Source organism: Peromyscus californicus, unplaced genomic scaffold, assembly GCF_007827085.1.
Source record: "Peromyscus californicus insignis strain IS unplaced genomic scaffold, ASM782708v3 Scaffold_10__1_contigs__length_136768540, whole genome shotgun sequence".
Classification (NCBI taxonomy): Eukaryota; Metazoa; Chordata; class Mammalia; order Rodentia; family Cricetidae; genus Peromyscus; species Peromyscus californicus.
The window spans coordinates 10634921-10648181 of record NW_026294391.1 but is presented as its reverse complement, the minus strand read 5'-3'; the positions used below and the strand labels follow the sequence as shown (position 1 = coordinate 10648181).

The 13261-nt window shown below is 37.6% G+C and overlaps 1 protein-coding gene across 5 annotated transcripts in view; it reads left to right on the top strand.

Annotated features, from left to right (window-relative positions):
* The window catches only part of Otc (ornithine transcarbamylase), a 127096-nt gene extending 117947 nt beyond the window's left edge, over positions 1-9149 (top strand). For all 5 annotated transcript variants that reach the window (XM_052741404.1, XM_052741187.1, XM_052741363.1 and 2 more), the window contains 4 exons: positions 82-135; positions 221-370; positions 3353-3490; positions 8691-9149. In XM_052741404.1, coding sequence (XP_052597364.1) covers positions 82-135; positions 221-370; positions 3353-3490; positions 8691-8750 — 402 coding nt within the window. In that variant the 3' untranslated portion in view covers positions 8751-9149. The remainder of the gene's footprint in view (positions 1-81; positions 136-220; positions 371-3352; positions 3491-8690) is intronic.
* Positions 9150-13261: the final 4112 nt, after the last annotated feature.

The window sequence follows — 13261 nt, the reverse complement described above, 5'->3', positions numbered from 1 at the left end:
AAAAAAAAAAAGATATAATAGTGTCATATATAATTAAACTATCTAATTGCCTAAATAACGGCTATTTTTTTCTTCTTGCAGGGTTATGAGCCAGATCCTAATATAGTCAAGGTGGCAGAGCAGTATGCCAAGGAGGTATGCTCTCTACTTGTAATGTTCCAATTGCCTTTCGCTGTCCCATGAAGTTTCTGTTTTTTAACCAGCAAATTTTCTGTGCTAGAATGGTACCAAGCTGTCAATGACAAATGATCCATTGGAAGCAGCACGTGGAGGCAATGTACTAATTACAGACACTTGGATAAGTATGGGACAAGAGGAGGAGAAGAAAAAGCGTCTTCAGGCTTTCCAGGGTTACCAGGTTACAATGAAGGTACAAATTGCTGCTTCTCTGAAATTTCATCAACTACATTCATAAAGACTAGAACCATCTCAGCACTCATTCACTTTAGGGACAGTAGACTGACCTTTCATATTCCATTAAGAACTCACTGCATCCCAACATGATCTCTCTACTCCCAAACATTAGTGATATCCTTTGGAAAAAGCACTTATGATACCTGGGCCATAGAGAAAAGTGCGTTTTTTTCCCCTTCTAACAACAATCGAGGTCTCAAAATGCTTTACTCTATGTAAGTTTGGAAACATTGGGTTACTTCGGGTGCAAGCAATTTCATAAGATTTCTCCCAGAAGAAGAGCCCCATAACTGTGCTTGTCAGGTTAGTTCTTGCTTTTATTTTCCAATGTCTCTTAAATTCATGACAGCTTTGCCAACCCTCCCTAGGGATTCCTAAGGGACACCCCTTCAATCTAATGCCTTCCAGGAAGATCAGTCTTTTCTTCCCGATTGCCTCCTTCCCTTCCCTTGCCTCTTTCTTTTGTTGTCTGAAGTATTGGACATTGGCATAGAGCCCAGGGCCTAGTGCATGTTAGGCAAAGAACTCTACCACTGAGTTGTATCTTCCTCCACACACTCTCTGCTTCAATCAGTCTTGAGCCGTCATCAGAATGGCCTGTGTGTATTGTTAATCCTCAGCTGGACAACCCCAACCCCAGGGGTTCTGACTCAGTAGGTCAAACACAGAAGAATTTGCATTGTAGCTGACTCCCAGGTGATGCAGTTCTGCTACATGAGGGCCACACTTTGAAAACCTCTGTTGAAAGTGTACCCCAAATGACAAGAGCACACTAGGGTGGAGAAGTGATTATACAAACACACGCAAATTATGAATAAAGTAACAGAAATAATTTTCTTTTTATTACATATCAATTGGAATGGAAGTTTGAAAAACAAAGCAAAACTTCCCCCCCCCTTTAACAATGTATACAAACATGTTTATTTTTTTCTCTCTGTCTACTTCTCTCCCAACAGTGATTTTTTTTTCACAGATAGTTACTATGTAACAATATAATGTGGTTCTTTTCAGACCTTTTTCTGCATGGTTACAATATGTTTGCCCATTTACATGCAAATACTAATTTGATTTTTGCAACATGGTGCTTTAGACATATTATTCTAATTTGCTTTTTTTCACGTGACAAAATTTAGATTTTGTTATCAATTCACTTAGATATTTTTAGTTTGTAAAAGTGTATTTCTTTCCACTTTTATGTTTATGAGTCTTTTGCCTCCATGTATGTCTGTGCACCGCTTGCATGCAGTGCCCATTGAGGCCAGGAGAGGGCATTGAATCCCCTAGCGCTGGCGTTACAGACAATTGTGAGCTTCTGGGAATCGAACCCAGCTCCTCTGACAAAGGAACCAATGCTCTTAACTGCTGTCCTGTCTCTCCAGCCCTTGAATATTTTTAAATGAAGGTTTTTTTTAAATTAAGGAACAGCATGCATGTAAACAAAAAAGCACAAACCGTAAGTATAAAGATGATCCTACTTCCACAAAGTGAATTTCCTCCCAGCATCTAGATGGAGAAACATCACCTTATGCTTCTGTCCAGTCACAACTCAATTCTATTTAGATATTTTATTTTTTGCAGTATTGCACATAGAATTCCAAAGTGCAAGTAAATGATAATGTGTCCATAATGATTCCTATTGATTCATTAATCTATGTATTTACAAATACTAATTTCAAACAATTCTACAATGAACAACCTTACTCATATTTCTTTGTGAAGTGTTACTAGAGCATAAGTTTCTGAAAGAAGAATTTTTGTGTGAGGTGTTATATACGTTTAAAAATACCAGTGGTGTTCATCTAAACAGGGTGAATAGTTTAAATTCTTCTAGATGTATATTATTGCTCTTTCTCTATACATCTTTGTTATTTACATTTTACATCTTGTAAATTGAAGAGAAAATGGTATCTTGCTGTTTTTAAAATTTGCCTTATTTCTGATTATGCTAAGCATTTTTCATATTTATTGGTCATTTCCATTTCTATGTCTTTACATTGCTATCATATCTTTACATGGTTTCTATCCCCCCCTTTTATCGCTGTTTGCAGGAGCTTTTTATACACTATGGTTAGTCTTTTGTCATATATGTTTCAAATATTTGGTGGAGCGATTTTAACTTACCTATGGTTTACCTCCTGCCTGCCTTGGGTGATTTTCTGATTCTGGTACTGTAAGCTTGCAGAATAATAATTTTACTGATGTATGACAGGTATAAATGTTACTTGCTTTCCATCTCATTTTGCCAGTGCTTTAGAAGCTCAATTATTCTCAACTTTAATGTGAAATAAAATTTTAGTACAAAGGCAGTAATTTTGAGGTAAGAATGCATGAAGCAATGTAGTTTTGAATCTGTAAGTGAAAAAATGGAAATGGATGGGGGAATGTTACTTTTGGGAATTAACTGCGGGTGAAAATTGAGAGTGGTAGTACATTTGCATTGGGAAGAAAATAACTAGAGCAGAGTGCTCAGAATCCTTTCAATGTACTCCTACCTCACTGCTTTCTTCAAAATTATTTTAATTTGTGACCAAGTATGCTTCAAATGCTAAAACTCATAATTTGAAAAAAAGCTCAAAATATAATTCCAATGCATCAAAGTAACTTCTTTGTATATTGGAAACTTTTGCTAGCAACTATGTATCAGGATAGTTCATTACTAAAAATGTCTACGGCCCTGGTAGGTGGAATATCAGAAAAGTGAATTACTGGTTTAACTTGGAGTGATGATCTCCCAAACTTAAGAGTGACTACAAAATGCCAAAGGTTAAAGGAATTAATTCATTATCCTTGGTGTCTTTAGCTAAAAACTTCACTCTGCCCCTTTGCTTTGTAATGATATATTATGCTAGGACAAATGTGTTATTAAATACTAAAGAAGATATATATGACTGCCATATGAGTTAATATTTAAAATGTGATCTTATCCCTATCGCTTTAGACTGCTAAAGTTGCAGCATCTGACTGGACATTTTTACACTGCTTGCCTAGAAAGCCAGAAGAAGTGGATGATGAAGTGTTTTATTCTCCACGGTCATTAGTGTTCCCAGAGGCAGAAAATAGAAAGTGGACAATCATGGTAAGGAAAAGGGTGTGTGTGGAAGGGTAATAAACTCTAAATGTGCTTGCAACTTGACAATTCATGCTTTTGGGTAAGCAACCAAGGCTATCCAACTATACTGATTGTTCATATGGCATCTATTTTTTATTTTGAAATTCTATTTTAATTATTTTTGAATGTGCAAGGGTGGCATGCACTTAACACAGCATATAATTGGAGGCCAGAGGAGTTTTTTTTTTTTTTTCAGGAGTCAGTTCTTTACTTTTACCAGTGGGTCTTGGGAGCCAAATTCAGCTCCTCATGTTTGGTGGCAAGTTGTCTCTACCTGCTGAGCCATTTTGCCAGCCTAGTATCACGTGTATTTCCAAGTCTTTAGTAGATATAACTTATTACCATTCCTGTACTAAAGTTTCAAGGAAATCTGGGAAATGTAGTATTGGCTTCTAATCACCACAGTAAAGCGAGTCGGGCAGGACTATCTTCTTATTCTTTATCTATCAGTGAGAATAGGATCATTGTAAACATTAAATAATACATGAAAAATTAGTGTAGTGCCTAATGTATTATAAGTATTATCATAATTGGCACCATAATTATTTTATTCAGGGTTGATCTGATACTGTGAACAGCAGGACATCAATTTTGGCTAAAACTGCAATTGCTCTATCATCTAGGCTAGTCTCTGAAGATTTAATGATCATTTTACTCACCCAAGTATCTTGTTAAGTGTAAGTTTGGGTTTACTAGTTCTGAGATGGGGCTGGAGAGTTGGTATTTCTTTTTTTTTAAGAATTTTTTATTCATTTTACATACCAACCAAAGATCCCCCTCTTCCCTCCTTCTGCCCCTCCAGCCTCTTCCCAACCCATTCCCCATTCCCACTACCTATGATGGGACACCTCACACAACTTTGAGGCAGGGGAGGGGCTTGGACCTGCCTCTACTAAATGTACCTCCCCATGGGTGGCCTTACCTCCTTGTAGGAGAGTTGGTATTTCTAATGAGAACCTAGATAATTCAGGTGCCATTGCATTTTGGACCATCATTTGAGTATTAAAGATCTAGATGATGAAAAATAGAAAACAGAAGCTCTCCAATATTCACCTTAGGAAAAGACCGTAAAGTTTCCCCTCAGACTCTATTTTTATCAGAGGGCAACTGAAGTTTCAAAGATTTTCCAAGTAAGTCTGTTAAGGAAGGTTGTAAAAAGTGAGTTCCAGGAAAGGCGCAAAGCTACACAGAGAAACCCTGTCTCGAAAAACCAAAAAAAAAAAAAAAAAAAAAAATACAAGGGATGGTCCATATTTCTGAACTTTGAAAGCTTATTACACAACATGTTTAAGTTTGGCTTACTTCTAAACTTACATGTATAATATATTGCTATGTCTAATACATTGATATGGTTAAAATATTTATAAGAACACACATTTACGCAGTGAATTTTTACACCCCACTTTGCCTATCTAGGTCTTACTATTGCTTCACCATCCCGTTGCTTTGGGATACTCTTATTAGGAAGAGATTTATCTTAATGAAATCTAGAAGGTAGAACCATGTTAAAATGAGTGTAGAGAGTCTAAAGTTGAAAGAATGCTGAACTGGCTATGAAGAAACCTCTTCTACCAAACAGTTTCAATACAAACCATTTGTGTCACCCTGAGTACATTGTCCCAATCTTCTTACCCATAAAATGAGCTCACTGAGTAATAGAGATTATAATTGAGGCTTCATTTTATTTAGGTCACTAATGTCATCAATAGGCTTCTTTGAAGACCTGTGTGGAGGGAAATGTTGTGTCTGCCTGTGGTGTAGAACACAAAGAGGGGGCATAACTGGTTAATTAACAAGCTTGACATGAGCGATGAAAAGTTTGGCAGCACATGGCTACACTCCTGGTGTCTATGCTGGAGGATTTGGAGGTTCCTTGGAGTTCAGTTCAGTTCAGCCACATGATATGAGTTTCCAAACCTTTGCCAGGTGCTCTGCCGGGCACTGGGGGATTTCAAAGGAAAACACAAGAGAATAATATGCAGCCCTCACATAGCCTGTTACAGTTTCTAAGTGCAGAACATTTGCAAGCAAAGTGAGACCCTGGAGGTCATCTAGACTGCATCCTTGTTTTATAGGCAATAAAATAATTTTCTACTTGTTCAGAATGCCTTTAGGTTCAGCACCACAGTGATAATTTTTGCAGGATGCTCTAAATGGACAATACCCTACAATTGTTCTACCAATCCAGGAGCCAGTAGGTACACATAGCTATTTACATTTATATTAAACTTAATAAATTGAAGATTCAATTTCTCGGTCAAACTAACCTTGGAACCCACATTAAGTGTTCAATATTGTCTGTAGCTAGTGGCTACCATGTTAGATAGCACAGGCAGTGTGTTTCCATCACTGCAGACAGTTCTATTGAACAACACTACTCTAGGGAATGATTTTCTACTATATGACTTCATTGAAAATCAAGATGGAAAAAAGAAGAAAAGATACTACCTTGCTTCCATGTCTGAGATGCATACAATGACTATTAGTGTCATTCACAGAATGTAGAGGCTGTTCCTAAAATGTGTAAGATCTTTAAGCAGAAGTGTGCTCATTCAGTTCCTTTTTAAGGCCTCCACATTAAGTACTTTCCCACAGATCCGTTTCTCGCATTCTCATGAACACATCATTATCTCCATAGTACATGAGTCTTTGGGCTTTTTCATTTAAAAACATTAACAAAAGGCATCCTTTCTTCTCCAGAAAGTTTGGTTTTGTATTTTCATATGATTAGTAAGAAAGCGATACTTGCAAATCTCTTGGTAGATTTTTTTCCCTCTGTCTACATTTTTTAAACCCATTCTACTAAAGTAGCCTAAAGAGACTCTTTAAAAAATGCAAATACTTAAAAGCACTGTTATCTGAATGGCCCTTAAGTATGGAACACCTTTGCAAATACAAATTCATAGTACTTGAAATCATTCACTCCTCTCTAAACTAGGATTGGCAGATTAAATACACTATGCCCAGTTAAGTTACAATTTCAAATAAACAATGTATTTTTAATATTAATATTTTCCAAACAGTATTTAGAACATACTTATAGTGAAAAAAAGTACCATTTAGCTGACATCTCTATGTAAGTGTAATTTTTAATTTGAGTCTGTCTGGCAACACTGCCCATTTCTAATTGTGTGTGTGTGTGTGTGTGTGTGTGTGTGTGTGTGTGTGTGTGTGTGTGTGTGTGTGTGTGTGTCTAGATCAGCTTGGCATCTTGTGTGACTATGAGCAATAAAGGAAAACAGAAGATGTAGACCTATAAGACCCTAAAAGAACTTAAACACTTTTGCCTGTTATATGTTTTTATCCTCCCTGAGGATAGAATGGTCTCCCTAGGTCCTTTTTATCAATGTCTCTCTTTACCAAGCCCTCCCTAGGCTGTCGATTCTTACTTGGTTCTTTAGCATCCCTTTAACAATTTTAAAATTTTATTGCCTAAAAGTAACTCCTTGAAGATTTTATTTCTTTGTCTATTACTTTTTCTCCTACTGAAATGAAAGAAAATGATCATTCCTAAGAACAATGACCTTGTCTGCATTATGTTCTGCATTATGCCTAGAAGAGTACTTGCAATATAACCAAAATATGTGCTTGAAGCATTTTTTTTTACTCTAAAGGCAGTATATGATACTGGTTTGGGAATGAGGGCTTTGAAAAATGGGTTTAAACTTAGTCCTCTGATCTTGGGAAAATATCTTAACTTCATTTAACCAAATTTTCTCACAAAAAAAAAACTGAGGCTAAAAACAGAAGCAAATTCAAATGGTCTTGAAGATTTAATGAGGAAAGAGTTATCTGAACACAGAGATCAGATTCCCAGGACAAGCAAGTACAAATCCACCTCTTACCACCAACCATTCAGAAGAACTGCACCTCATCTTTATTGTTTATAGTTCATGTCTCTTTACCACTTCATATAATATAAAAGGTCTTAAAATGGTATAATGTACAGAAACCTCTCAGCACAGGCTAGCTGCTTAAAAGTACATTCAGGGGCCTGCAGATATAGCTCCGCAGTTAGGAATGCATACTGCTTTTGCAGAGGACATGAATTCAGTTCCCAGCATCCACAAAGGGAAGCGGATAACCACCTACTAACTCCAGCTCCAGGATCCAGAGCTCTCTTCTGGACTCTGTGTGCACCTGCACATAACTACAATCACATGCACATACCCACCTACAGATGCACACATATACAGAATTATAATCTGTTAAAGTATATTCAGTGAGCTTCTTTGAAACACTACATTTCTGCTGTAGCCTGTGGCCAATTGTTCAGCACACTTGTTTGGAAAAGAATGTACTTCAGATGCACCAAAACTACTTCTTAAGAGTAGATCAGAGACTTCAGCTTTAAACCCACTTCTGCACTAGCTGCTTTTTTATTTCTAAATAACTACAGAAACCCACTTTAGGTCATTTCATTAAATAAGATAATGCATGAAAGTTCATTTCTAGCTCAGCCAATTATCTAGCTTAGTGGCAGCAAATATTTTTGACTGACACATAATAAGGTATTTCGTATACTATACTGACAAGTACCCAAATGAGCACTTGGGGTGTGTGTGTGTGTGTGTGTGTGTGTGTGTGTGTGTGTGTGTGTGTATTCAGTATTATTGTTTCTGATAAGTTTCTACTGTCCCTAGCATGGATATTGGGAAGAATAAAGTAAAAGTGACAATAATTATTTGTGGTTGATAGCCCAAGACCAAGTTACACTCTTGTCAGAGAGCAGGCATTATTCATTAGACTGGGTAGTTTACATTTATTACTTGTATATGGCTTCTCCCAAACTTCTCTAGGTTTCAAGTGGCCAAATCACAGAGGAGCTGGGATAGGCTATAAAACCAGTACCCATTTTCCAACTAATGACTGGAAAAACTCAATCATTTTAAGCACCATAGCATCACATTTCAAGTCTCTGACCTGGAATGAGTCCTAAGTAAGCATGGTGTTTATGCATATATTGTGGTCTGTCTAATCCCTCAGGACCCTCCTTTATCCAAACAAACATAAATATCAGTTGAGAACTGTTCTCTTTTCATGTCCTTGGGAAAACACATTTTAGCTCTAGGTGTGAAAAACTAAAACCTAATTCTCTCGGTTTAAGTCCCAAAGCAGACTGATGCTAATGTTTATACTTTTATTTCTCTTTTTTATGTCATCCCAGGCTGTCATGGTATCCCTGCTGACAGACTACTCACCTGTGCTCCAGAAGCCAAAGTTTTGATGCTGTGATGCATGCCAAGAGAAAAACAATGTTCTTTAGGAACAGAATAAATCAGTTTATGGGAAAAGAGAAGAATTTAAAATGTAACAAATCCCTAATACATGATATGAGTAATATATGTTATTGCTTTGTTATTGTGAGACTTTCTTGAAGCTTCTAGTTTAAATGCCAAGGCACTTTAATATCTTGCTTGACTGGGTTTAAACTCACTCTTCAATTGACAATTTCTGAATTACATTTAGGTATCATATTAATTATCATACACATTTCCTTCTATTAAACATAAATCACTATGCTTACAGTGCATAATGTCTAACTCATTAAATGTAATCTATCCTTATTACCTTAATAAATGATCATTCATGCTCATTTATAAATAAACATTTGCCAGGCAGGCAACTGCTAGTAGGTCTGTGGGCTATGTTCATGGGCCTTAAGACCAATGAGGAAGTTAAATGAACATTCTGCAAATAGGGTACCATTTTCAGGCTGATGAGGAAGACAGACAGTCACAGAGAGATCATGAAATTCTTTAAAAATAGCAACTTAACTATACTGAAGTATTTTTCCAATCATTTATGGGAAGATGGTAGTCCTTCAAGAGCATATATCTCTCTGTGTATTGACTACTTCATATTACAAGTGGAAAGAAGCTCTGTTAGCATATGGTTAAAGCTATGGGTACCCATCCAGGAATTCAGGTCCATTAGAGACTGATGTAGCCCTTGATTCCGATTTTTCCAGGACCAATTTAATTTTTTCACATCTGTGTTTATCACAAATCTACTCATACCACACATTGACTATTTCCATAAATCTGCTATATGCCATATTTTAGTTTGTCATTTTCTCCCTACGTGGGATCACAATTTGAATAGATCTACCTTTGTGGATGATGGAAATTTGTGTCATCAACTGACTATGATATGATTTTAAATGTTTTTAGTTGAAATTTTAAATAAGATAGGTGGTTGGTCTTAAAAATAACAATGTTATGCAGGACCAAATAATGTAATTTACTTTATGTTCCACCTCTATTTAAAAAAATGTTTTCAGTCTGGTTGACTGATATTCTTTAACAGACATTTATGACTTAAATGAATAAGCAAGAGATGAATAAAAAAATTAGATTTTCAATGAAGATACAATAAAACATTATTCTGTAATATCATGAAAAATATCAAAACTTTCCAGTAAATGTCAAAAGTGACCTTCACATCTATTGAAGTTTATTGGAAACACTTAAAAGAGAAATAGAATGGCGTTTACTGGAATATCTTCTTTCAGCAAAGAATATTGAAACAATTCACCCAGCAGGTACTATATGGACTATGAAGGCTCACCTTCAAACTACTACATTAAAAGTAATGAGGCTAGGCTAATGGCTCAGTTGGTAAAATACCTGCCACACAAACATGAGGACCTGAATTCTGATCTCCAAATGCATGTTCAAAAAGCTAGGTGTGATTTGTGTGTCTGTAACACTAGCACAACCGTGGGGGAAGTGGGGCACGGAAACAGGCTGACACCCAGAGTTCACTGGACAGTCAGTCTAGCCAGTAGGTAAGCACCAGGTTTAGTGAGTGGACCCTTCTCAAAAGATAATGTGGAAGCCAGGCGGTGGTGGCGCACGCCTTAATCCCAGCACTCGGGAGGCAGAGCCAGGTGGATCTCTGTGAGTTCGAGGCCAGCCTGGTCTACAGAGTGAGCTCCAGGACAGGCTCGAAAGCTACACAGAGAAACCCTGTCTCGAAAAACCAAAACCAAAACAAAACAAAAGATAATGTGGAGAGCAACTGAGGAAGATTTCAGATGTTGACCTTTGACATTCATATCCGCACATGGACTAACACATGTACACATACACAGTCATATCCTTCCAAGTACCAGATGGTCTCCCATGAAGATGGGCTCTCATACTTTACCTGAGCCATAGGTATGGTCTAGCGTTGTTCCTAAACCAGAAATAACTTGAAATCATTTTTTTGATAAGTGTTTTTCCTCAGAATTCTCCAAGCATCTGTTGCACATGATTTAACTTCTATCTCAAACAAAACTGGAAAGAAATTGTTAGCTCCGAAAACTTTTCTTTTCAAGAAAGCATTATTTATGTCATCAGAAAAAAAAATAGTGAAAGAAGAAAGTTTGACCTTAAAGTTTTTTCAATGCTGTTTTTAATCTTCCTCTTCTTCTACTTTCCTCTTTGCTCTGCCCACCCTTTATATAACTTCTACAACTCCAAAGATTAACAAAACTCTAACAGTGACCCTTGGGTCCCAGACATACATAAGAAATCCTATCCATTTCATTAACAAAACTAGCCAAAGAGTTATTGTCTTCCAAGCTCTTTTCACTGGAACATTGGGAATAGAAAGCCATACAAAATTGCACTCCAGTGATTTCTACATTGGGAAAGAAACATCAGTGAGGTTTTATTTTATTTTTTTGGTGATCAATTTTTAGTTACCTCCAGAAAAACAATTTAATGTCAGATATTTCTAATGATTTGACTAATGTACAAATCCCAGGGTAGAAACAGCTTCCCAGAGGATCGACAGCTGACACCATGTTATACTTCTTATGCATGTGTATTAGGACCTTCCTGCATCACTGTGACAAAAATACCGGACAAAAGCAACTTAAACTAGGGGTTCGTTTTGGCTCACCTCCTGAAGGTACAGCTGGGAAGGCATGGTGGCAGGGGCTTGACCTTTGTTCATGTCTCGACAGTTCAGGAAGCAAAGAGCTCAGGGTGGACATAGAGCCAGGCTCTAATCCTCAAAGACCTATCCCCATAGACCCACCTTTATCTATGAACCTTCCCATCCTGTAAGTTCAGCAGCATTCCAAAACATGCCACCTATGAGGGACAGACTGTTCAAACACATGAGTCCATGGAGGGATAGTTCATATTCAAACCATAATGGCACAAGACCCTGGAACCATAGTTAACATGCTAGGGATTCCTTGCTCCATTGCTAAAATTCTAAGGCAAGTCTTTTCACATGATCATAAGAGTGGAGAGTGTATATTGATTGAGAGGATATCCAGGACACATTCCTTCAGGACCTCTTTGTCTTAAAAGTTCTCATTGATGACTCCTTTAAGTCACATCTTGAGAGATAGCATGGCTCAGTGGTTCTTCAGGATTGCTATCTTTTGACAAATATGAAGGGTCATACTGAAAATGGAAAGTCAGTCAAGGGGTCCTACAAGAAGGATTGTCATATGGTGCTGTGCAAGTTGTACTCTGTGCAAAAACCACAAGGGAAAGTACAAGTCAAGGTTGAGACCTTATCTGCACCTCAATGACAGTCTTGTATTGCCTTACAGGCCTTTCAGCCAGGAGAAATGCCTTTTGTTGTTGCCATTGGAACTTCTCCCCTCAGTGGGGACATTTTTTCAGTGTTGCATATACCTGAATAGGTGCTTTGTTTTTATGGACAAAAAAGGCTGGTATCCACTGGTGAGTAGATCAGCCATCTACAATTTATGTCAGGCATTGAGGACAAGATACACAGAAATAATGCAGCAATCGTTTTGATGTCTTGCCTCATTTCCTGCTGTGTTCTTTAAAAGCCTATAGTACTAAGGACAAGTCCTGGTCCCACTGCCTGGATGCCTCCCACGCAGATCAAGCTAATCAACTGTCTCACTTATCCAGAGGGCCTGATCCAGTTGGGGGCTCCTCAGCTATTGGTTCACAGTTCATGTGTTTCCACTAGTTTGGCTATTTGTCCCTGTGCTTTTTCCAATCACGGTCTCAACATCTCTTGCTCATACAATCCCTCCTCTCTCTCGCCGAATGGACTCCTGGAGCTTGCTCAGCCTGGGTGAAGGGAGGAGGGGACAAGACCTGCCTTGACTGAATCTACCAGGCTGAGCTGAATCCCCAGGGAATCCTTGCCCTAGAGGAGGTGGGAATAGGGGGTGGATTGGGAGGAGGGCAGGGGGCGGTGGGAGGAGGGAGGACAGGGGAATCCGTGGCTGATATGTAAAATTAAATTAATTATAAAATTTAAAAAAGAAGAGTAGATATACACATGCAAAAAAAAGAGCCTATGGTAGAAAAATGATGGTATTTGATGAATTTGTGTGACATGTATACATGACACAAATCATTGAAACAAAGATTTGAGGATCAACCTTGCAGTTCTATGATAGTGTAAAGAAAGTCTTTAAAATTATCAAGAAAAAACAGAATCAATTATTGCTAAAATGATCATAGCCCTATCAAATGGCATGGGATTCCCTGTCATGGGCTAAAACATTTCAGTCTTATTAATATTTGATTTTGTCGATAATACTAGATTTAGTTTGTAATCCATGTAATCTCACATGAGGCACAGATAGACACCGGTATCTAAAACTATAAAGAGTCACAAAAACATTCATGTAATAGATGCTGGTGAGGGTCCATCTAGATCCCTTTGCCTGGATTTATTCACTCACCTCCCACACCCCCAGCTGTTAACTGTTTTCTGATAATGGCTCTTAGCTGCTCATTTCTC